We start from the raw sequence: 24,539 nt of genomic DNA on the forward strand, positions 1-24,539 counted from the left end.
GTGTGTATGAAGTACATTTAGCTGTGCCTTAGGTAAATACTTTTATTTCGAGCAGACAGGATAAAAACCTCATAGATAATAAGAAATAAGAAATGGGTCAGGAATCCATTTCTGCCATTAGTATATAAAGTTATAAAGTTTCTTTAGACCTCAGCTTCCTTATAAATAAAATAGGGGTGTCCATGCCTATACAGCTTCCCATAGAGAAATGCTAGAACGTGCAGAATGTTTGGGCAGACGTTTTTGGCCTTACTGTGTCTTTGGAGACAGGGTCTCATTTGAGCTTGTTGTGTAGCCAAGAACTACCTTGACCTCCCAACCCTCCTGCTTCCGTGTCCTGAATATTGTGATCACAGTTGTGTGCTACCATATCGAGTTTATATGATGCTGGGTACCTAATCCAGGTCTTTGTGTATTTGAAGCACACACTGGATCAACTAAGCTATGGCACCAGTCCTTTTGCTGACATCACAGTTTTGACCAAGGGTCTCAGACTGGCCTTGAACTTGCAATGTAGCCAAAGATGATCTTTAACTTTTGATCCTCCTGCCTCCACTTCCTAAGCAAACACCACACCCGGTCTATGAGGTAATAAGAATCAAACCCAGAGCTTTGTGTATGCTACCTAAATGCTCTATTGACTGAGCTACAACCCCAGCCTTTTGTTTTTGCTGTGGTTAAAACAGGGGCTTTTATAATCCAGCTTCGTCTTAACCTTCGTACGAAGCTGACCTTTGAATTTCTGATCCTCCTGCCTCCACCGCCAGTGTTAGGATTACATGTGTCCATCACCACCTGGCTTATTAAAATGCTCCGTCCAGCTCCACAAACACCATGGATTCTATCACACTGACGACTCTCACTCCCTTAGTTTAGTCTGGTCTCTGACAAACAAAACCAACGAGAATTTGCCCAGGGCTTGATAGTGACCTCCTTACCCTGGCATCTCCTTGGAGAAGGACCGATTTCCCATATGCTATGAGCTGATGCACAGGATACTCCCCACTGCAGGTGTCACTTCAGTCAGCCCCTGGTTACCTACACAGGGCAGCCTGTCACTTGTCAGCCTGAGGTATCTAGAGATATGTATACCTGCCCTCTATCTTCCAAGATTTTCCCTGACTCTTTTCTCAGAGTGAAGGAAAAACAGCCCATCTTAGGCTACCTCTACCTTCTTTGCCTCTATGTAGGAAGTCAGGGCCCTTGGGTCCCCCATCCGACTGCCTGCCTGAAGCGCTCACTGGAGCCAGGAACTTGCCTGAGAAGCCAGTAAAATTTTAATGCACTCTGTAGTGCGGTCATGTCATACTCGGTTATGGCAAATAATCCCAGATGCCTGCAGAGGTAAAATGGAGCTGTAATGTGCTTGCCTCCTAACCCGAGCTGACAGCGGTGATGTACGACTACCATTAGCGGAAAATATCACTTCAACTAACCCATGATCCGGCTCCGCTCAGGGTCACATTATCCATGAGGAACAAATTACACTCCCAAAGTAAATACAAATTTTCTACACAAAATGGGTACAGAGAGAGAGAGAGAAAGGGAGAGACAGAAGGGGGAGGGGAGGGGAGGGGGCAGGGAGGGAAGGGGTAAAGGGGCTATCCATTCTCTTCCTCCTTGGTGCTGACACGGATGATAAAGGACGGGACAATCATTGGCTGACGGAGTGCTATGCTGTAATCAGCTCAGCTGGTACACACTCCAGCCGATAAACACTATACTCTCCCCTTAGTGGCAAATACATAATCTTTAATGCGAACATGGCCGCTTCAGCTATTTACTGCCGTTTGCGCTTTGGGGACATGCCTTCTCGCATTCAGTGACCAGAAAGGATAGGCCCTGTGGCCCCAAGGGATGCAGAGATTGCTCCCAAGGGTCGGGACTGATGCTTGGGTAGATGAGAGGGTTCTGGGTGAGGGAGTTAGGTCAAGTGATGAACAAGGAGCAAACCATCATGTGTGGGAGTGATAGTTATAGCTCATTCCCACGTGTGGGTCACAGATGGGCACCAGTCTGGACCAGCCTCATGGGAGGGAGACACTTAAAAAAAAAAGCCTCTATTGCAGGCCGAGGTCTTCCTGGACAATGCATGGGCATGAAGGCGAGTCCCCTTTCCTTTCTGAGACTTGAATATTCAATAACCAACTCTTAGATATAATGCTAACATCTTCAGGGTACTTACAGTGTATTGGCACTGTAAGTATTGGTAGACTCTTGGGGTGAGTTATCCAGGAACCTAGTATTTAACTAAATATTAAATGTTGACACACACGCACACATGTGCGCATGCATATACTTAAAAGAAAACTGAGTTCCATAACACCACATGGGGGACGTTTATTCCAATGGTTTGCCTGGCCTATGCATCTACTCAACTATCACCTCCACAGAGCAGACTCCACTATTCCCATGTTAGAATAGAACTACATGTCTTAGGTAAAGGCTTTCCTTCTTGCCTCTGTGTAGCGGTTTAGGCTCACATATCTGAACACGTGCTCTCCAGTCCGTGGTACGGTCTGGGAAGGTTGTGGAACCTTCAGGAGGTAGAGCTTTGCTAGAGGAAGTGTATCACTGGAGGCGTGTTTTGAGGTTTAATAGTCCAGACCCACTTCCTGTTCTCTGTCTTTCTCTCTGTCTCTGACTGACTCTCTCTGCTTTCTACGTGTGGATGAAGTGCGAGATCTCTGTTTCCTGACTGTCTGGCCGGCCTCACACACCCGTTGCCATGGCTTCCCTCCCATGATGGACTATGTCTCCTCTGGAACTGTAAACCAAAACAAACCCTTTCTTCCCTAATCCACATATCCCCAGATTACTTTATCGCAGCGACAGAATAGCAATGAACACACCTTGGATAACTGTTTACCAAGCTGAAAAAATAAGAGGCACACACCAGAAGGGCCATGCCTCTGCTACCAGGCGACATGTTTAATCTACTCAGTGCTGACTGTCATGGTGTGGTATTTAACAGAGCTGGAACCATGTGGGTGGAAGTGCAGGCGGATGGACAGATGATACCTCGAGTCTTCATCCAAGCAGCACCCATCGCAGGTTCTAGTACCGCTCCTGTACATCTTTCATCCGTGATCATCCGGATCTGAAGTCTCGTTTGGAGGTTTGGTCCTTAGCTGGGAACCCAGCTGGAGTGGTAGAAACTTAAGTAGGTTTGGTCTAGATACAGAAAGTAGGTAATTAATGTGGGAGTGTGTCTTGGAGTCTAGACTAGGCCCGATTCCTCCTCCTTCTTTTTCTCTCTGCTCCGTGGCTCCCACTGACTCAGCATCTTTGCTCTACCACACACTCCCTGTCGTAAAGTTCTGCTGGGCCACAAGCCTACAGCTATGATGCCAAGTGACCACAGACAGAACTAGAAGCCAAATGATTCAATCTTTCCTGCTTTTATGTATGTGATTTTTCTGGGGATGTTGCTGTTAACAGGATAGGAGGCTAGGCTAAAGGGGAAAAGGACTCAAACCCTGGCTCTTGAACCAAACTTACATTCCATTTTCTTAACTTGTAAGATAAAGGCATGGGCTTGAGAAGAAAAGTCTTTGAAGGACTACATGTTGGTCCTCAAAGTACACACCTAAGCAGATCATATATAAAATGATGTTTGTGTAAGTGTTCTAAATAATGCAGCACACTCTTTAATACATTTTTCTCTGTCTTTGTGTCTCTGTCTCTGTCTCTGTCTCTGTCTCTCTCTCTCTCTCTCTCTCTCTCTCTCTCTGTGTGTGTGTGTGTGTGTGTGTTGGTTGCTGTCTTTTTGTTTTATGAGACAAAGTCTCACTATGTCACACTAGCTGGCCTTGGAACCCTCTGTGTAGACCAGTTGAACTCACAGAGATCTGCTCTGCTCTGCCTGCCTCTGCCTCCAAAGTGCTGGGATTAAAGGTGTTTGCCGCCTCATCAGGCTTGAGAAATTATTTCTTTATATTATTATTATTATGATAATATTCTCGAATCTAATCTCAATTTGTCATTGGTAGCATCCACATGTTGACAGCAAGAGCCCAGAAACTTGGAAAGTCATTAGAAAGCCCCCCCAAAGAAAATAAAGTGCACAATGATCTTGAACACTTTAACTGTCCATTTCAGGGGTTCCTAGTTGATCTGTGTTTCATACGCTTTACTCCCATCTCTGGCAGATCATAATTCAAGTCATGGTTGGGACAACAACGGAGAAAGCTGCTTCTGGCTTCAGAGAATTGGAGATGTCACACAGTTCTATTGTTAGCAGCTACCAATCTGATTAGGAGAAGTTCAACACTGGACACCAGGGGGAACTTTTCAGATGGAGCATTAATAAGAAGAAAAAGTAATTCATCCATCGAATTTTGGGAGCTCTGTATGCATGTGCACGCATGCAAATATGCACCTGTGTACATATACATTTAGAAGCCAGAAGATAACACCTTAGGAACTAGCCATCTTCATCTTTGAGACAGGGTCTCTAATGGACATAGAGACCATTAAGTAGTCTAGGCTAGCGGCCTCGAGAGCCCAGGGATCTTCCTGCCTCCACCTCTTCAGCAGTGCAATTGCAGGCATGTACCACCATACACGGCTCTTTAACATGGGTACAGAGATAGAAGTCTGGTCTCCATGCTCGAAAGGCAAGCATTGTACCAACTGAAAAGCTCCTCAAAAGAAGTTGTGAAAGACTTCTCTACAGAACAGAGCCGAGAAAATCAGTAATATGTCCTAATACAGACATATTATTGCACTAATCACACTGGAATGGCATAGTTATGAGGAACAGTTAGCTAGAGCCAGCGTACTATGTAGAAGTTGCAATGGGACTAACTGAAGCAGCCACGTGAACACACACGCACACATGCCTGTGATTAAAGAGAAATTTTCACATCTCTGCTGAATATAGAACACTTTCTGCTCTGATATGGAATAAGAAAGGCTCTTTGGATAGCCACAGAGCAGCACAGGCTACTGAGATAGGGTCTGTCATTTAAAGTGGCATTAGTCCAGATATGTTTGATACCAGGTTTCTGAGGGGCTGTGCTCAATCCCTTAAAGCTCACAGCCATCAACTCCAGCATACTGGTCTATCCTTCCATGGAAGCCATAAAATCCCAGACCATAGCTCAGCTAAGAAAATGGGGATGCAGAATCATGTGATCAATTTCAGATGTTTCCAGAACTCCTTTCATAGGTCAAATGAGACTCGTTACCAATTACATGAGCTCACGAGACGTATTATGTAAGTTAGATCTTTACTCAGTTGCTATGCTCTGAGACTGATGATAGAAGGATGGAGAAAGAACAGATTTCTCTGTTTACAGGAAGCTCCAGCTGAGTCCAGACTGCACAATGCATATGAGAGAAAAAGAATGTGTGGACATAGACGAGCAGTTGAAGGAAGCAGCAGACAGATAATGAACCACAGGCACATTACCTTCAGTTCCATACATGAACCAACACATAGGTGCCCAAGTCTGTCCACTATGCCTTTTCTCCCTTCATGTATTCCAAAGAGATTAAAGAATGAAATAGCTCTTGTAAAATGCTATTGCCATCTCAGCAAGAGACAAACACTGACAATCATGAGATAGAGCTCAGTAGGAAGCATGCTTGCCTATCATGCACAAAGGCCTGGCATTCATCCCCAGCAATGCAAAAGCCAGATGAAATGGTAAATGCCTGTACTCCCAGCACTTGGGGATCAGGAGGATCAGGAGCTCAAAGTAATCCTTGACTCCATAAGACACCTCACCTACACACGCATGCATGCACACACACAGGCACGCACACACACATCACACACACACACACACACCATATACTTATTATACTTTGGGTTGTGTCTTGCTGTTGAGGTAGACACCTATATGGAAAATCCAGGACATCCAATGTAAGACAACTAATCCAACTCCACTATAAACAATAATGCCAAGGCTCAATACCATTGGGTGGTTTGTCTATAACCTGGGAGCTGGCTGGCTCAAAGAAATCAAAAACTAGTCTTCAAGGGCCCCTCTCTAAGATCCACCACTGTGAAAAATGAAATGTTTCCATGGGAATCCTATTTCCCTTATTCTTCATTCCAATTCACCCCAGACGACAGCTGACAAATTTCCAACAATTCCTGCCTACATATAAAAAATTATACGGGGAGCCATTAGGGTGGCTCAGTGGGTAAAACACTTGCTTCTAAGCTAGAAGATGAGTTCTGTCCCTGGAACCCACTGGGTGGAAGGAGGGATCTGACTCTCACAGGCTGTCCTCTGTTCGGCACATGTATGCCATGGTACACATGCACTACTTCCACCCAGAAACAAAACCAAAAAAAGGTAAATCTTTGCATTATAACCCATGCTTTTCAGGGATATGAAATGATAGATACTGGAAATATTACCGCTCACAGACACCCAGCTTTACTTTGGCCTGAAAATGCTATGCTGGGAAAAAGAAAAACATAACAAGATTCAGGATTTAAAATAATTTTCAGTGGAAATTTAATCTGAGGATGGCATCACTAGGAATTTTGGGTGGATATGGGGATAATTAAGCTGACTGGAAACACAGTAACATTGGAAGAATAATAAAATGTCATCTTAACCCAGACATAATATTGGAGGGCTAAGGAGAGGTTGATAGGCATTTTGGAAATTGAGACTCCAAAATGAAAAAGCTCCTCAAACCCAGCCAACCCCTGTAGAAACTGCCCCCCAAATGCTGGGAAATTTACAAATGGCTTAGAACTGTTTTTATGAGAAAATCAAACTGCAAGAGAAGTACAGAGGCCCGGGGAAGAGACTGCACAGAAAGCGGAGAGATTGGGGTGGCTGGGGAATACCCAGGGTTTGAGTGGCAGGCCTCTTCGGCATGTTCTCCCCACAGGAACCAAAAAGCAACTCCAGCAAAATCTCCAGGGCTTTGTTTCTGCCCAGTGCTGAGCAGAGTGGTAGAGCCACAAACACAAGAACCACAGGTCCCACACTTTTGGGCGGTGGCTCTCTGCTCTGCTTCTGTGAAAGCTGGAAAATGAAGATTCCTTTTCTGACTGAAACACAGGACAGCTTATCTGAGTTGTCTCTCAATTAGGGCAGCTCTCTCTCTCTCTCTCTCTCTCTCTCTCTCTCTCTCTCTCTCTGTGTGTGTGTGTGTGTGTGTACAGGGGTTATGTGCAGATGTGTTTCCATGGCAACACACAGGCCAGAAGAGGATGTTGGGTATATTTCTCTATCACTCTAGGCCTATTCCCTTGATACAGGGTCTCTCTCACTGGACCTGGAGCTAAGCGGACAGACAGTCAGCAAGCCCCACCGAGCCTCCTGTCTCCACCTCCGACAGCACTAAAGTTAAAAGCACTTATGACCACATCTGTATATCTATGCAGGTGCTAGGATCTGAACTCAGATCCTCACACTTGTGCGGCGAGTGCTCTTAATCCACTGAGCTATCTCTGCAGCTGGATGAGGACACAGCTGATTGACAAACCACAGCTGACGTCTCCACAAACAACACTGAGGGCCTTCTCGGTTTCTGAAATGTTGCTGAGGATGCATAGACTTTCACAAGGGTAACACATGGCCTGGCAACCAAGAGATAGAACTGTTCCATTATAAGCACAAAGCCACATGCCCCATCTTCGGTTAGACTTTCAGTGGTTTCAAAGTCCTTCCTGAGCCAAGTGAAGTGTGGTTTGTGTGTGTGTTTATGTGTGGTCTCTGCTGTATTAGGAAAATAAGCCACCCCCTTCTCACATATGTGAGACCATTATAACCAAGAACAACAATTAAAGAAAACATTTGTTTTGTTTTACTTTTTGAAAACAAGGTCTCAAGTAGCCCAGGATGGCCTCCAACTGACTATGTTGCTGAGGATGGCTTTGAACTTCTGCTCCTCTTGCCTCCACCTCCCAAGAGCAGGGATTATAGGCACATACCACTTCGCTTGGTTTATGTGGTGCTGAAGGTGGAACCTAGGGTTTCCTGGCATACTAAGTAAGAGTGTTACTCACAAGGCTCTATTTCCAGACCTAGTTTTGTTGCTAAAGTATTAACTCAGGAATAAGGAGGGCATGGGGGAGCGTGTCGAAGGGCGGAAAGGGAAGGGGAAAACTGATATAATCCTATTTATTATTACATTAATTAATTATTAATTAAAGATGCATTAAAACTTAAGAATTAATAAATGTAGCAATAAAAAAATGAAAAAATTCCAAAGAGTACATAAAACTGGATGGGTAGGGAAGGGGGCTGTGCATCTGGGAGGAGTTGGGAGGTGAAAGTAAGCAATGTAGATTGTATGAGAGCCCAAATATGGTGGAAAACGCCTTCAAGCCCCACAGAAGCAGGCACGCACATTTCTGTGAGTTCAAGGCCAGCCTGGTCGGCACAGCTCTAAGCCAACCATAGCTACACAGGAGGCCTTGCCTCAAACAATGAACAATGGCAACAACAAATACACACCGTATGAAACTCTCAAAGAGCAAATGAACGGAGGGAGAAAAATATTACTTCAGAAGCTGTTTGACTATTACCTCTGGGGTGGCGGATAAATAAACCTAACAAAACAAACAAAAAACTACATCTGGTCCCCTGAAGCCTGAACAAGAATGTTCCCCTGTAAAGAGGAAGAGTTTGACACCCGGGAACAGCTGTCAATGGGACAAAACCTGTACCATGTATTACTTCATTCTCATTTTAAGACAAACCCACCTTACTCTAGTGTATGGGAGTAACATGTTTGGACAAGGGGGTTAAAAAGAGGCCATTTTACCGACCTTTTATAATTTTGTGCTTCCATTCAGTCTGTTCCAGGAAGTCTCCTTGGGGATGAGAGCTGAGCCCTGGGTTCCCCTGGAGCCCTGTGGGTCTCTTTGCAGAACCCAAGCTATGGGAGCTAGGACCCAGCTTTCTTCCCTCCCAAGGTGAGCCTTGAGCCTAGTAAACAAACCACAGTTCAAATTGAGCCAGGGCAGGGGAGTCTGAAATCTATTCCCACAAGAACACGGGTGGGGCTATGCCATCCCATCTCACACATGAGAATTCCAAGAATCATCCTGCACACAGGAAAATTAGGAGACAGAACCAGAAACAAGACCAGATATTCCTTCTGACCAGCCATCCTGTGGCTCACACAGAGAGTGGGTGGGTGGAAAGACTGTGACTTTAAACCTTGACATTAACTTCATAACCAAATGAGGGGGTATTGCTTCACATAGCGCAGGTGCTGCCAGTGTTAGAGAAAAGAGAAAACCAAAGAAAATATAGACTAAGTACGCAGAAATACTATTGTCGCCACATTGTTCTCCTGATAGCAATTCTTTTCCAGTGTGGGATTGGTGTAATTGCTTAATTTGGATAATAAGGGGGCCAAGTGCTGCCTCTTCCTTGTTCCTAATGACATATGAAGAGACATCCCACATCTAAGATGCTGGGTTCACCGCCTACTTAATTCCCCACCCAATGTCTCCCTTCCCAGGAGTCTTCCAGGTTCTCTGCTGCTAACATGAAATGCGTTCCCGTGGCTGAGGATGCTCCAAGTGGGGTCTCATCAGATCCCTTCCATGCGCGTCTGTCTCCAGCGTTTCAGCTGCTTTCCCAGCCCTTTCCCAGATACTTTCACATTAATTAGTAAGGGTATCATTTTATAAATTATAGCTTCCTATCAGAAGAAAGCAGAGTTTATCTTAATTCAGTCAGCTGTGTGAAATACCGTACCCTAATTTTAGACTGCCGGTTCTGCGGATCCCCACGGAGTAAAGAATGACAGGTCTTCCGGAGAGAATTCCCACCAGGTCCCTCCTGCAAGCCTCACTTTTGGCTACAACAGCATCCCCAGTGGGACTTGCTGAAGGGATCCCAGGATGCTGAGTGGCATCTACTTCACTATTAGCAATTCATATTTGTATTCAAATCCTCCAAGCGGTGCCAGCAAGCACCTTGGTGGGCTCAGGGGCTACAGGAAGAGGCCCTGCCATAGAGCAGGCTGACAGGGCCCCCGCAAAGCAGGGAGAATGGGGTTCAGGTTGGCGATAAACACTATCCTGTCTCAGCTGGAAAAGGAGAAGCCTGGCAGACTTAACTACGCGAGGGCCAGGCAGGCACTGGTGCAATTAGAGGCTCCTGGGCTCCTGCTGGGAAACCCCTGGAGAAACACTGTCAGGGCAGGATAACACAGAAGAGTGTCAAGTGCAGCTCCCAGTTACAAAGGCCTGCATGATCTTCAGGTGCAAACAAAATACAGCCCAGGGCCTAGGCAGGGGGTGTACCAAGCATAGAAAGAATGTGTCTAGTTACCCTTGCCCCCCCCCCCACTGACTTCTCACCCTTGGACCTGCCTGTTCACTCCCCTCACAGCCTGGTACTCACCTTCCACCACCTGTTCCTTCTAGCTAGCTCTCTGCTGCTGCTTCAACCCCCTCGGCTGTCCCCTCCACTACTTCTAATGCCCACCAGCGGCTTCACTCCAGGAGCTACGAGAGTCCAGAGATCTTGCAGATTAATGATGACTGATGTCCCCAGAGACTCCAGGGTAAGAGACCTGGAGTGGAGGCCAGGCCTGGGGTACTTCCTTGGGGATTGTGAGGCGTGATCAAGGCCAAGAGTTGTGATAAAGATACTGCAGAATGGCAAAGGGGAATTTTTTACCACCTTCCCTATTGCAGACAGATGTCTCAATACGGAATTCATTTTACGTATGTGAGATAGAGCCTCCTTACGTACCACATGATGTCCTGGAACTTGCAATTCTCCTGCCTCAGTCTCCTAAATGCTGGGATGACAGGTTCGCACCATCAGATTTTTGAAATAAAGATCTCCGGGCTAGGGGAAGAGCTTTCTTGGAAGTGCCTGCTGTTCAAACATGAGTTCAATGTCCAGAACCCACAGTCTTGTAATCCTAGCAGGCAGAGATAAGAAAGTCCCTGTAGTTTGCTGACGAGCAAGCCTAGCTTACTTAATGAACTCTAGGCCAGCAAGAGAGTATATAAAAATTCAGGTAGGTAGTACCAGATAATGATACCCAAGGTCACCCTCCGGCTTCTGCATCCATCTATACACGGATGCACATGCACTTGCCCATAGAGGAAGATGCACAGACATAACTATGCTTAGAGAGTAAGACCTTGAATAAAACCCATGCTATTGGAGAAGTGAGCTCAGTTCTTTATGCTAGTAAAGCTCTCAAAACAGTCAAAAGGTTTCAGCACCTTCCTGGGTGCCAGAGACACCCCACAGAATTATGGCTACTTTTGCCATATGCCCACATGACCTGGGAGCTAGTTCGGGGCATCGATTGCATTTTGTTTGATGTCACCCATCCCTGGCATGCGTTGGCTGCCCAAGGTACCCAAGGTCCTACTTCCAAAAAGCTAAAATTCCCTCCTGCGGGGAGGGTGGGGGTGGGAGTGGGCGTTGGAGGTAGGAAGCCTCAACTTGTCAGTTAAACAAAAGGAGAGCCCTCGGCCCCCTACCCAGTGTGTACTTCCGCTGTCCTCCAACGGCCCATTACCATGTCACAGCACGGCGCACCCTTCCATAGGTCACTTTGTTTAAAATGACACGGGTAATGCACATGTCAGCAAGCTGACAGTCCCGGCCGTCCTTCAGAGATAAAAACCTCCAGGCGAGAGCCTGTTCTTATCTGGGGGACACGCGCTGGTCTATCATCCAAGTCAGGCGGAGCGTGATTTCTCCAGAGAGCACTTTTTTCATTTCCTGATTTTAAGGAAAATCAAATAAGCACCATTTGTCTTCATCTGAATATGCTTGACCTGCTCAGATGATGATGTCTCGAGTTTTATAACCGGCTACATATGCTGAATTCAAATTAATGACAGTGGAGAACAGGAGCCTTCAGATCTCTCCTGGAGGCTGTTGTGGAGGCGGAGGGAGAAAGTCTGAGATGGATGGGGGAACAATCACTACCCATGAACCATGGGATTCTGGGGACGATCAGCCAGCAAGCCGGAAGTGAAGACCATAGAACAGGGTACAGGGGAAGGGGGGACTGGCCAACTGTTTCAGTACTGTGCAGTACATAAATTCTGAGATTTAAGTAAGTTTTCAAATTACACAAGGCATCAGTGAAAATGGAAAGGCACCTGGTTGGTAGATGCCAACAGCTAGGAAGGGAAAAAAAAACCATACCACAAACCTTTTGCTTCAATCAACAGAAAACGAAAACCTACTTTACTGGCTTCAGATTCCATCTTCTGGAGGCTCAAAGCCTGGGTTCCGTCTTCATCCTTGAGCTGTGTACAATGAGGCTGGGCCTCAACCTCCAGGTACAGGGTGTGCCTGCTAGGGAGACGCCCCTTCCCCAACACCAACCCACAGGAGAGAGCAGAGTCCTCTTGACCACCCCACCCACACTGCCCTGGGAGGGAATTCCTAGGGGCACACCACTGACATTTCTATTAGGAAGCTATGGAAAAGCAAGAGCCAACACAGAGGTCAAGCAAAGGGAGGTAGAAATGACATTATAAATACACAGGAGGAAGTTCAATGTTTTCATCATGAACAAAAAAAAAATCCAGTTCCTTTTGAAAAGTGTTTTGGGGTCTACGTGTCACCATCCATAAAGTAAGAACTTGGTGTGACACACAGGGGACACAAAGGGACATGTTTCAAAGAGGTAGATGTCACAGATTTGGCACGGTGTATCTTATCGTTGAAAATGTCACAGTGTGAACAGAAAGACATCCTGCAGGAGGGAGCAGGTGCCAGCAGGAGAGTAACGGTGTACACGGGCCTCATGGACTGTATTTGCAATGGAGGGGGTGGCATCTTACCTTCTCTTCCTGGTCGCTGTCACTGTCGCACTGAAAATGAAGACAAGAGAATAAAGGTCAGTGTGGTGGTGATTATGCAATTTGCTTCAGATATTCCACCTTCCCCAGGGGCAGGGCAAATATAGGAAAGGAGAGAAGTCCCTGGGCTGGAAGGCGTTCTACAGCTCCAGGTGCTGAACACAGGACAACATCCATTCTGCCAGTTCCCTCATATCACTGTCCTGGGATGCCTGGAGTCCACGCAGCAGGAGACTCCACAATACAAAAAAAAATTGCTGTTTTTCGAGATAGGGTTTCTCTGTAGCTTTGGAACTTGTCCTGGAACTAGCTCTTATAGACCAGGCTAGCCTCGAAATCACAGAGATCTGCTTGCCTCTACAAAAAAAAAAAAAAAAAGCCAGGGGCTAATACTGCCATAGCATGAAGGGGACTCAAGATCCTTCCAAAGGTTCCGGAATAAAACCACTTCTGCACAAGAAGGTACTCTGCCTTCAGCTTTGGAGAGCAGCTGTCTTTCTCTTGAATCTTTTCTCAAGAAGAAAACAAGCTTTGTACATTGAAATCTCTTGCCAACACTTTGAGGGGGCAAGGCTCCACATATGTGACGTTGTGATGGTCAATAATGACGATCAACTTGACAGGATCTTGAATCTCCTTTGGGCAATGTCTGTAAGGAAGGTCTAGATTGGACTAACTGAGGAGGAAAGAACCCCCCTCTAAATGTGGCACCATCCAAAGGACCACAGCGCTAGACTAAATGAGATGGAGAGAGTGATCTGTGCACTCAATTCTCTCTGCTGCTTCTGGATTGTGGGTGCACTATCACTGTGGTGTTAAAGCAAGATTGGCCCCCAAAGGCTCATATATTTGAATGCTTGGTCACCAGGGAGTGGCACAATTTAAAAGGATTGAAGGATCAGTAGGCATAGATTTGTTGCAGGAAGTGTGTCATTGGTGGTATGTTTTGAAGTTTCAAAAGCTCATGCCAAGCCCAGTGTAGCTCTCTCTCCCTACAGATCAAGATAGAAAGCTCTCAGTTCTCCATTTCTGCCTAGGTGCTGCCATGCTTCCTGCCATGTTAATAACGGACTGAGCTCTGAAACTGTAACAAACCCATATCAAATGCTTTCTTTTATAAGTATTGTCGTGGCTATGGTGTCTCTTCACAGCAGTAGAGTGACTAAGGCAGTGACTTCCACCTCACACCCCTACTGCTATTCCTTCTCCACCGCGGTGGGCTACACCCTTGAACCGTGAGCCAAAATAAGCTCTTCCATAAGTTGCTATTATCAGATATTTTGTCACAGCAATGAGAAAAGTGACTACTACTGAAGCCTGAGGTTAGAAGGCAAATACCCTATAGGTGATACACCAAGAGCAGTAAGTAGTATGATATGCCTGTTGCTACAGGTTTGTGGAAACCAAAGAAAGAAGTCTCTCACAGTTTTGGGTTTCTTGACAGAAGCAGAGGAAACAAAGATCATGCACTCTTCTAAAACCAAGAGACTTTTCTTTTTTTCCGGTTTTTTGAGACAGGGTTTTTCTGTAGCTTTGGGGCCTGTCCCGGAACTAGCTCTTGTAGACCAGGCTGACCTTGAACTCACAGAGATCGGCCTGCCTCTGCCTCCTGAGTGCTGGGATTAAAGGCTTGTGCCTTGGTTGCCCAGCAAGAGTGTTTTCTTAACAAATAATGGGCTAAACAATGGGGTTGGTGAGACAATTCAATTGCTCAATCACAAACAGTCGATGAGTACCAGGTCCCAGGGAAAGACCCTTAATAAAAAAGATGAACAAGGCCTGAGGAAAGTCTCTCAAGGCAAGGCTGACCTCTGATCTCCACACACATGCGTGTGCACACATACATATGTATAATACAACATGAGTTTTGTTAGGGTAAACAGAGAGAAGGTGTGATTGCATGTATGCCTTTACCCTGGAAAGGCCCTGCTGAGCTGGACTCAACCAAGATGAGACACAGGACAGAGCCTCTGGCTGCTCTGTGGTTCACCCAATGTGGGGTGCAGATGGAATCACTTTGCATGGGTGGCAGAGAGAGAGTACCCACCAGGAAGAGAGGTGATCATGGGGGAGAAGCCTGGCACGTAGGATGTTGTTTATGCCAGCGTAGTGCCTGGTTTGGGAGAGGGTGAAGCAGATGGCTCAGCAGAGCTGCGGAGAGAGCTGACGGGTCTCAGTAATGCATAGCCAGGGAAAGCAAGCAGCAGGTGAGTCTAGGAGGGTGCCAAGGATTTTACTCTGGCCACCTGTGTATGGGAGCAGATGGAGCCACCAGTGCAAACAGGAAATGAAACAGAGCTGCCTCTGCAGGACAGAGAGCCACAACTCTCTTCTCCCACCTCTTCTAGAGTTCAAAAGGTCAGTACTCTTTCCCCCACATGTTTTCCTTACATTTCTGGGTAGCTATAAGAACCATTCTGGTCAAATGAGTTGAAGTCTGCAGAGGATCCTGAGGTAGGGGAGGAAGGAGGAGAGAGAGAATCTTAGGCCAACAAGATGGCTCAGGGAGGAAAAGCACTTGCCGCACAAGCCTGATGACCTCCGCTTAATCACCAGATCCCAGGTTAGAAGGAGAGAACTGGCTCCTGAGTATTTGTGGTCTTCTGATCTTCGCATGGGCTCCATAGCACCAGTGTGTATGTGGGCATAACCGCACACACATACACACACACACACACACACACACACACACGCACGCACGCACGCACGCACGCACGCGCGCGCAAACACACATGTCCACACGCACACACAAACAATACAGATTTATCTAAGAGTCTCAATGAAAAGTAGGCAGCTCCTGCCTCTGACCTTCAAGTCCGCCTAGGTGAGAATGTGATTTGTTCATCTACAGCTGTCATTATGTACATGTGGGGTTTAAATAACCCCCAAAGCCTCCATGCCAAAACAAGATGGAGAGCCCAAAGGAAGAGAAGTCTGACATCACCGAGCCACTAAACCCATGCTAGAATAGACTCCCATTTTTAAAAGAAAACTAGTTATTATTGTTCCAAGTTAACCCCTGAGTGCTACCAAGAGATGCTAATAAGATCTCCATCCAAATGACCGTGTGGAGACCACTGCCTCAGTACTCTGAGCTTTTAGGAACTTACATTGAATACTTTTTTTTTTTTTTTTGTCTTTGTTTTTGAGTCAAAATTTGATGTATTCCAGGCTGGCCTTGAACCAGCGACACGACCAAGGAAGGCTTTGAATTCCTGATCCTCTCACCTCTACTTTCCCAAGTCCTGGGGTGAGAACTATAACATCTACCCCTCTCTCTGTCTCCTAGGCCGTACAGGGTTATCGGACACTGAGTGACTGACAGACCCTCGTCAAGTCCAAAAGCATCATTTCCACCCAGGCTTCCAGCAGCAGATACATCTGCATTTACATTCTGTTGCCCGATTAATGATTGGTTATCCTATCGGAGGAGTTGAGCGGAGAAGACTGGGTGAGATGAAGACCCTGAAGGTCGAGAACCGTGGGTGGATGGGGTGGGTGGAGATGGTTGTGTTCTTCTGAGGGTGTAACCGCTCTATTGCTTTTTACCATAAAATCTCAGGTGCCTTTTTAAGAGTGATTGTGTAGGGGTGGAAGAGAAGAGTCTGTTTTTTTTCTTTTCTTTTTTTTTTTTAACTTTGAATTGCTGGGGGATGTGAACCCAGGGCCTGTGTATGATAGGAAACTGTACCGCTGAGCTCCGCCCCCAGCCCAGAGTGGTGCCTTCTGTCATGCCTGCTCTTTCCCAGATGTTCACAGCTATCCATATGAGGTTATGACAATGAAGGCTAGAGCGACACATTTCCCTCCGTCCTCCAGGGTCTACGCTCAGGAGAAGAAGCTGGGAAAGTGGGGAAAGCTCTCTCTCCCACCCCCATCCAAACAGCGGTAAGTCTCTGGGAATGGTTATTTCTATCAAAGCATTAAGCTACCCCGCTTTTGGAGAGTCCAGTTCTAATTTCAAGGTCCACTTAATTTCGTATCAAGTAATTACTGATATACCCAGAAGCACCTTGCCTCCAGAGTTAAGCATATGGTGGAGAACTGAGACCTACTGGTATCCATTATGGAAGCCACATGGATGCCAAGCTGATTACAAATGCTGGGGCTCCCCACACGACACACTCGTGAGTGACAGGCCCCTCGCAAGGCCAGCCAGAGTCTGCCGAAACACTGTCTGTGGCACCAGGGGCCCACATGGTGCGCTGAGAAAACAGCCCCATTTCTGGTATTAAATTCCCATACTGACCCAGGGACTTTGCCGTGAGCTCAGCAGGAGCTCACCATCCAATTTACAGCTCCACTCTCTGGAGCCTCCAGTGCCAGCCCCTGGCAGAGAGCGATGGCGGTCAACCCCTCCAGCTCATAAATTATGCAAAGGCAATAAATGCGTTCAGCAAACAGCGCCTGACGCTTGCCCAGCCTGGCTCCTCACACACTCTGCAGGAAAAAAAAAAAAAGAGAGAAAGAGAGAGAGAGAGAGAAAAGCCAGAAGCTGGGTGCATATAAGAGGTCTATTCCACTCATAAAGGGGGTTTGTTGACAGCCCCAGACGGAGAGCGAGCTGGGGTCCTGAGCGGGCTTTCTGCCTCGCTGGCAGTGGTTTACAGGCGTGCTTTATGGAAAAGGGAGGCTGTTTTATGGAGTCGGGGTGGGGAGAAGTCATAGTCTCGAATTCACATTTAATACACTGCCCAGCTTTCACACCCCGGGTTCAACCCGCTGTGGATCTTTTTCGGGCCAGATGGTTGTTGGTCTTCAAAGGTTAAAGGAAGAAGTGTCTGTTTCCCCTGTCCCTAGACACCCACTCCAATTTATAAGAGTTCACGCTGAACCACCTCCCGGTTCAGGTTTATGTTCTGGAGGAGGCAGGGAGATGGAAAAGGCATGTCAGGCGCAGAAAGGGGTCCCAGCTGATTCGCCGTCTTAAGCATTTTGACATCAGGGTCCTGCCTTGGTTTATTAGCAAACAGTTTGCCCACCAAATGGGAGCTGGAGGTGTCGGAATGTTCTCCATGACAGGGTTTCAAAGCCCTGAGAGAGAAGTGGAAATGGTTTCCTCCATCTTCACAGCAAGAAACAGAGAGGAGGAACAGGGAAAGAATCGTGGTCCTCAGGCTAAGACGGGAATTTAAACCACCACACTGTAGGAGTCAAACGGGAGGCCTGCCGCGAACACCACAGGCTTTGAATGCAGACACAGGGAGAGAAGAATTTCCAGGCAGAGCCTTGGCCACCCCGTCACGGCTACCATTCAACTGTGACTTCCCTGTCGCTTCATGAACTGGATGTCAGCTGTTGAAGGTACTGAGTCCTCCTGTTTCAACTCTTTAAACCACACAGGAGCCTGGTGGAGTGGTGGATGCTTGTTGGCTGACATTTATTATTTATTTATTTATTTATTTATTGCCTACTTAGTAGTTTGAGACAGGGTCTCACATAATCCACACTAGCCTGGAATTTGCTACAGCACCAAGGATGAACTCCTGATCCTCCTACCTTGGCCTCCCTAGTGTTGGCTGGGTTACTGTTGTACTGCTGCACTCAATCCAAGCAGTGCTAGGAATGGAGCTCAGAGTATCTTGCATGCTAGTCAAATGCTCCACCAACTGAGCTACTCCCATGGGCTCTACATGGATAATAAAAAAAAATAAATTTCTAGAAAAATTCAAAAGGAAAACAAGCAGGGCCTGGTGGTACATTCCTTAAACCTAGCATGGAGGAGACAGAGGCAAGGGGATCTCTGTGAGTGAGAGACCAATCTGGCCTACACAAGTGAGTTCTAGGACAGACAGGCTTACCCAGCGAGCCTGGTTCAAAATCCCACAGAAGCAAAATAATTACATGGAAATTTTCATGAGATTTAAGAGATAAAGGGATGTTATAATAACTTCTCTGTAAGGTTCCTAGAGCTTACTCTGAGCCACCCAACTAATCTCCCAGCAGGTTCACAGGACACAGCTCACCAGCAGGGCTGGGGTGGAGAAGATCTTATCTAACACCCTCCTCCTTCCAGCCACACCCAGTCACGAGACACGTCCTCCTACCTAACTGTCTTCGTAAGGAGCCACACCTCTACCCTAGAGTGTCCTTCTCCAAACTTCAACCTAAAAACCTGCTGGTCCTCTTTAAAACAGCTCACAGTCTCTCGTGATTCCAATGGTCTCCTAAAACAATGTAAAGCTTCAGCTTCCCCGTTCTGCCCAACAACATTTTAGGGTTGGCCATGGCAGACATCATTCCTGCAGTGAGGTCTAGTCTCAATCACGTTTAACCTCCAGGCCTTGACACACACTTGGTGTTCAATTATACTGATAAGTCAATCAACCTCATCCTTTATAAGAATTGCTCTATGCTGGTTAGTTTAAGTCAACTCAAAGCAAGCTAGAACCATCAGAGAGGATGAGAAATTGCCTCCATAAAAGTCAGGTAGTAGGCAAGCCTGCAGAGGCATTTTCTTAATTAGTGATGAATAGGGGAGGGCCCAGTCTATTGTGGGTGGGGCTACCCCTGAGCTGGTGGTCCCAGGTGCTGTAAGAAAGGAGGGTGAGCAAGCCATAAGGAGTAAGTCAGTAAGCAGCATCCTTCCGTGGCCTCTGCAGTCTCCTGCCTTGTTTGAGGTTTTAGCCTGTCTTTCTTTGATGATGAACAGCGATGTAGAAGTATAAGGCAAATAAACCGTTTCCTCAAGCTTGTGTTTGCTCAAGGTGTTTCACCAATGCCACAATAACCCTAACTAAGACATATTCCTAACTAAACATATTATTCTATGTTTGATTCTAGGTAAAGTACAATTAACAAGACAGGTGACTCCAAATGGAAAAAACGTACAGGCTACAGTAATATGATTTCATAATACTGGGAAGATTGTCTGAACATGCTTGGTAGATTATTAGTATAGGTAACAAAGAAAGTGTTTGTTTGTTTGTTTTTATTTAAGGGACTGTCAAAATGGCTCAGCGGGTAAAGGCACTTGCTGCTAGGCCTGATGACCTGAGTTCCATCCCTGGAACCCACAGGATAGAATGGGAGAACCAACTCCTCCAAGTTGTCATCTGACCTCTTCCTCGAACTTGTGTGAACAAAAGCACAAATGTACAAATATGCACACACACACACACATAAAATATTAATTAAATAAATGCAATAAAAATAAAACTGCTAGTAGAGCACAGACCTAAGTTTCAGATGAAAATGTCTTCCAATTAAAAATACAAAACACCCCAAAATGATGGGATTAAGACATTTATTACATTTCCTCAAAAGCAAGGCCGCCTTGTTTCTATTTGGGGGATCTCGGGACATGTGTTTAAGACTCTGCTTCGAGCTGGAACAAATGAAGGTCTGCAGCCTTGTTTGGCCCGTAGACACGGGGATGGGATGCTGGGTAGCCAATGATGGAATGCATTCTTAAGCAGAAAGTGGCAATCACTGAACACATCACACGCAATGACATTGAGGAGGGCACTGCTCTCCATTCTGCTCAATGGACCTTGCTGGAGCAGTTATTCTGTATCTCAGATCCATTTATCATCACCACCAAAGATGTCAGGGCTGAACGCCACTTGCTGAACAAAGTTATTTTATTCTCTTTTCTGCCTAAAGGAAGCGGGAGGAAAATGAGGGGGGACCCTCCAACTTGTAAAGCAGAGCATCTCGTATCAAGTACAATTTACCTTGGCCAGAGACAAAACAAATCGATTCCCCCTATGGGCCAGGCGGTTTATCTAAGACAGTGAAGACATCCCTTACCTAAAAGCAATTTCTGAAGAAGCCACCTGAAGAAAACATGACATTTATTTCCTTCCTGTAAAAAGCCAGCAAGCAGCCTGGTGACTAAACACATCCGCTGGCAGCTTCCCACGAGCCCGACTCCCTGCACAAGCACAGACACGCAGGCAGCCATCTTGTGCCAAAGAACCCCCTTCCCCACTGTTTACCTAGCTGTCTTATTGGCTTTGGACTTTACATGACATTTAAAGCTATTGGGGCCCTTGAAATAAAGAGCATTTTAATCCTGAAAGTGGTTTTAGGAGGTTTTTTTTTTCCCTCAGTGTAAAATGAAGGCCCTAGTTCCTCCCTTCTGTCTCAACAATAACTCCACAGGGGGTCAAAAATAGCTCAGATACTGGGAAAGCCTGATGAAAAGATGTGTGTTCTAAACAGTAACTCTAAAGAATAAAGCAGAGAGCATAGGGTGAGCTTATTAGAAAATAATACACAGTCCAGATGTTGAGGAGACCAGAGAGCATAAACTTTTACAAGCTTCTGGGCTTTGGTACCTATAGTCTAGCATTCCTATGTAGGGAGCTCGCGGAATTTGGTATTTTGCATGTTGGAAATAGGTAGAACTCAGTCAGGCAATGTGATCTGAGAGATGTAGAGGTGTGTGTGTGTGTGTGTGTGTGTGTGTGTGTGTACATGCGGAGGTCAGAGGTCATGTTGGCTATTACTCCTCTATTGTTCCTTTCCTTATGTTCTGAGAGTCTTCCACTCAATCTGGAGACCACCATTCTGGCTATACCAGCTGGCCAACGAGACCCTGAGGTTTGTCTCTTTGTTCAGATCCCCCCCCCCCCCCAGTGCTGGGCTTGCAGGTGTTCACCACCACATCTGGCTTTCTGTGGGTGCTGGGGATCTGAACTCAGGTCCTCAGGGAGGCAGAGCAAAGGCTTTGCCCACCGAGCCTTTCTCGTCATCGCTCAGATAGCCACATATTTTCATTGAAGAAATACGACTAAAGTGCCCACTGTAGGCAGCTCCATTCTGAACGCTGCTTACAGAGAACAAACAGTCCAAACTGGGGATTTAAAGCTTAGAAATTCAACAGCTTTTGCCACTTTGAAATCCATGTATAAACAACCTGTAATTTCCACTTAGATCATTGGCATGCTATTTGGTTTGGGGGAATGAAGGGAGAGTGGATATTTCACAAACTTTCAGAGTTCAGCATTCTCTACACTCAAGAAGAGAAGCTGTTTTCTCGGGTATAAGCATATGTAAACTCCAAAGACAAAACGGCGAAATGGATAGTCTAGAACCTATGTTTCTTGTGTTGATTTTTTTCCAACGCAGGGTCTACTGTACCTCAGGATGGTCTCCAACTTGTTATGTAGCTGAGTATTGGCCTTGAGCTCCTGATCCTCCCGATTCTATCTCCAGAGTGTTGGACTTACAGACACACATCACACACCCAGGTTCTGTAGGGTGCAAGATGGAACCCAGGATCTCCTGCATGCCAGGGCACTACTCTACCAAGGGAGCCACATTCTCAGCCTGGGCCCTGAGATTAGCAAATGATCTCTCTTTAGCCCAGGCAGTAGATTCTTTGCCTCCTTGCCACTGGCTCGCTGATTCCAAGCTATCAATAGCACTAATCCTTGCCTGTGTGCAGACCTATTGCTAATGACTTGGAGCATGGCAGAGAGTGAGAGATGATTATGAGTCTATGGCGGTATTAGTAGGGAGCACTCTTGGTTCTTTCCCAGCCACGAGCCACGTGAGACGCCCAGCAATGCTACCCTTTCTCTTTTTCCTTTGCCCCCAGGCCTGCCTGGACTCACCCTTGGTTCCTGAAGTCTTGGGTGAACTAATAATTTAGCCCAAATTTGCTGAGGAGTAAAAAGGAAGAGTACGTCACGGGTTAAAATAATACAAGAGTCTATTTTTTCCGCTGTGTTGTGATCCATAGAAATCACCCTGAGCCTTTTCCCTTTCTTCTCTGCCTGGGAAGCCAATTGCTTTGATTGCGGTGATATGAGCTAGCTAAAATGACTTGCCCTTGCTTGTGAGGCAAATGGAACATGCTAATAGAACTTATCGCATTACCCGATGCGAAAGTGCCATAGCTCATTACTTTAAGATAAAAGGATATCATTGCGGACGGCGAGCAGAATTGACTTTCTGAGGCCCGACTTGATGATGATTTAATCAACTGCTCTCTTTCACTTCTCATCTCTGTGCCTGTCGGTTTCACAGGTGCCGTTAAATGAGACACTCGGAGAGTGAGCGCAGGGAAAGAAATTGCTGTCATTACTTTTCAAGAAAGGAGGTATGCAAATTTTCGACAGAAAGATTGCGTTCATAATGGGCCTGGTAAAATACAAGGATCATGCTTGACAGGTGAGGGCAAGCCATTTGTATGCCCTTAAAGCACAGCAACCATCCTTATTTAGGATGTGCTCCATAAGAGAAATGAGGATGAGGGGAGGGAAAAGGAGGAGGAGGAAGAAGAGGAGGAGGAGGAGGAAGAAGAGGAGGAGAAGGAGGAGGCAGAAACTCAGAAGGCTGTTTTAAATCAGTCTCTGATCTGGAAACCCAGGAGGGGTGTTTAAGACTCAAGAGTGATGATACCCAGAGCCGAGGCATGGAAACAAAGCCTGCTACCCTTTGGTGGGAACCTAAATGATAATGAGCTGCTAGAAAGATCTCACTGTGATCCATCTAAAACCATAGAGACAGAGGCCAGGTTCGAATCCTACCTCTACTGAATGAATGCGAGAAGACCCTCTAGGCCAAACAATTGAATTTCTCAGCCTCTGGTTCATCATCTATCAAATGGGACTGCTTAGTCTCTACCTTGAGGTTTAGAGAGCACTAATTATATGAAATTCACATGCACACACATACAATGCACATAAAGCACTCAGAATAATGTTTACATAAAAAGTCAATCAACGTTAGGAAATCATTTCTGACCAGTTTTTCCCCTTCCTTGTTTGCCTTATGGACCTTGGGTGGCCTTGAACTCACTATGTACCTGAGCAATCCTTGAACATCTGGGGATTACATGATGCACTACCATGACTGTCTTCCTTCCTCTTTTTGTGTGTAATGTATATGTGTGTGTGCACGTGTGTTGTCAAGGTATATGAGCCAAAAGTCAATGCCAGGTGTTCTGCTCGACCTCTATTAGCCTTATTCCTCTGAAATAGTCTCTCAAATTTAACCTGGAGCTTACTGTTTTGAGCTATATTGGCTGGTTGGCGGGCCAGCAAGCCCTAATGATCAGCAGCAGCTCCCTGCCTCCAACAGCTAGGGCTATAAGATTACATGGCCATGCCTAGGTTTTATGTGTCTATGGGGAAACCTGAACTTGGGTCATCACACTTGTATAGCAATCGCTCTCACCCAGTGAGCTAAATCCCCACTCCCTCTCCTCCCCAATCTCTTTCTCCCCTCCTCTTTCTCTCAAATGTGTCTGAGTCAGATGCTGCCAATCTATCTAAGCCTGGTGTAGACATAACAGGATTATTTTATTTCAGACAAAAGTCCTCTCCTCAGCCAGTGAGCAAAGTGCACTGTGGCTGCCCTGAGAAATCACCCTACAGATGAGCACACTCCTGAGCACCATGAAGAACACCAGCAGCACTGCCATGCTATGTGGATCCCCTCGCCTTCCCTCTCTCCCTCCCACCACTTACTCTGCATTGCTCACCTGCTCTGGGGCATGACACACCTGCGAGGAGTCTCTGAGTAGGTAATGCCCAGCCCGGCAGGGAGCCTCAGGCAGTCACCCTGTACACTGGCCTAGGGAAGGGATGTAGCAACTGCTAAAGAAGAGGTAGCCTGCCTCGATTCACCTTCAGAAAAGCACAGTGAATCGGAATAGATTAAATGACCAGGGTACTATGTACAGAGGTGTTTTTTCATCGTCTTTGACTTCAATAGGGAATTGTTCTATTTTCTGCAACACCCAAAGTAAAAGCACCTTTCTTAAAGAGCCCACAGCTCCGAGTTCTTTTCCTTGGGGTCATGA

General features: G+C 46.3%; 1 protein-coding gene across 3 annotated transcripts in view; it reads right to left on the bottom strand.

Moving 5' to 3' along the window:
* Auts2 (activator of transcription and developmental regulator AUTS2) overlaps nt 1–24,539 on the bottom strand; it is a 1,090,291-nt gene that overhangs the window by 321,684 nt on the left and 744,068 nt on the right. For all 3 annotated transcript variants that reach the window (XM_038346249.1, XM_038346250.1, XM_038346248.1), the window contains exon 5: nt 12,764–12,793. In XM_038346249.1, the coding sequence (XP_038202177.1) occupies nt 12,764–12,793 (30 nt within the window). The remainder of the gene's footprint in view (nt 1–12,763; nt 12,794–24,539) is intronic.

The sequence above is a fragment of the Arvicola amphibius genome, chromosome 10, assembly GCF_903992535.2.
Source record: "Arvicola amphibius chromosome 10, mArvAmp1.2, whole genome shotgun sequence".
Lineage (NCBI taxonomy): Eukaryota > Metazoa > Chordata > Mammalia > Rodentia > Cricetidae > Arvicola > Arvicola amphibius.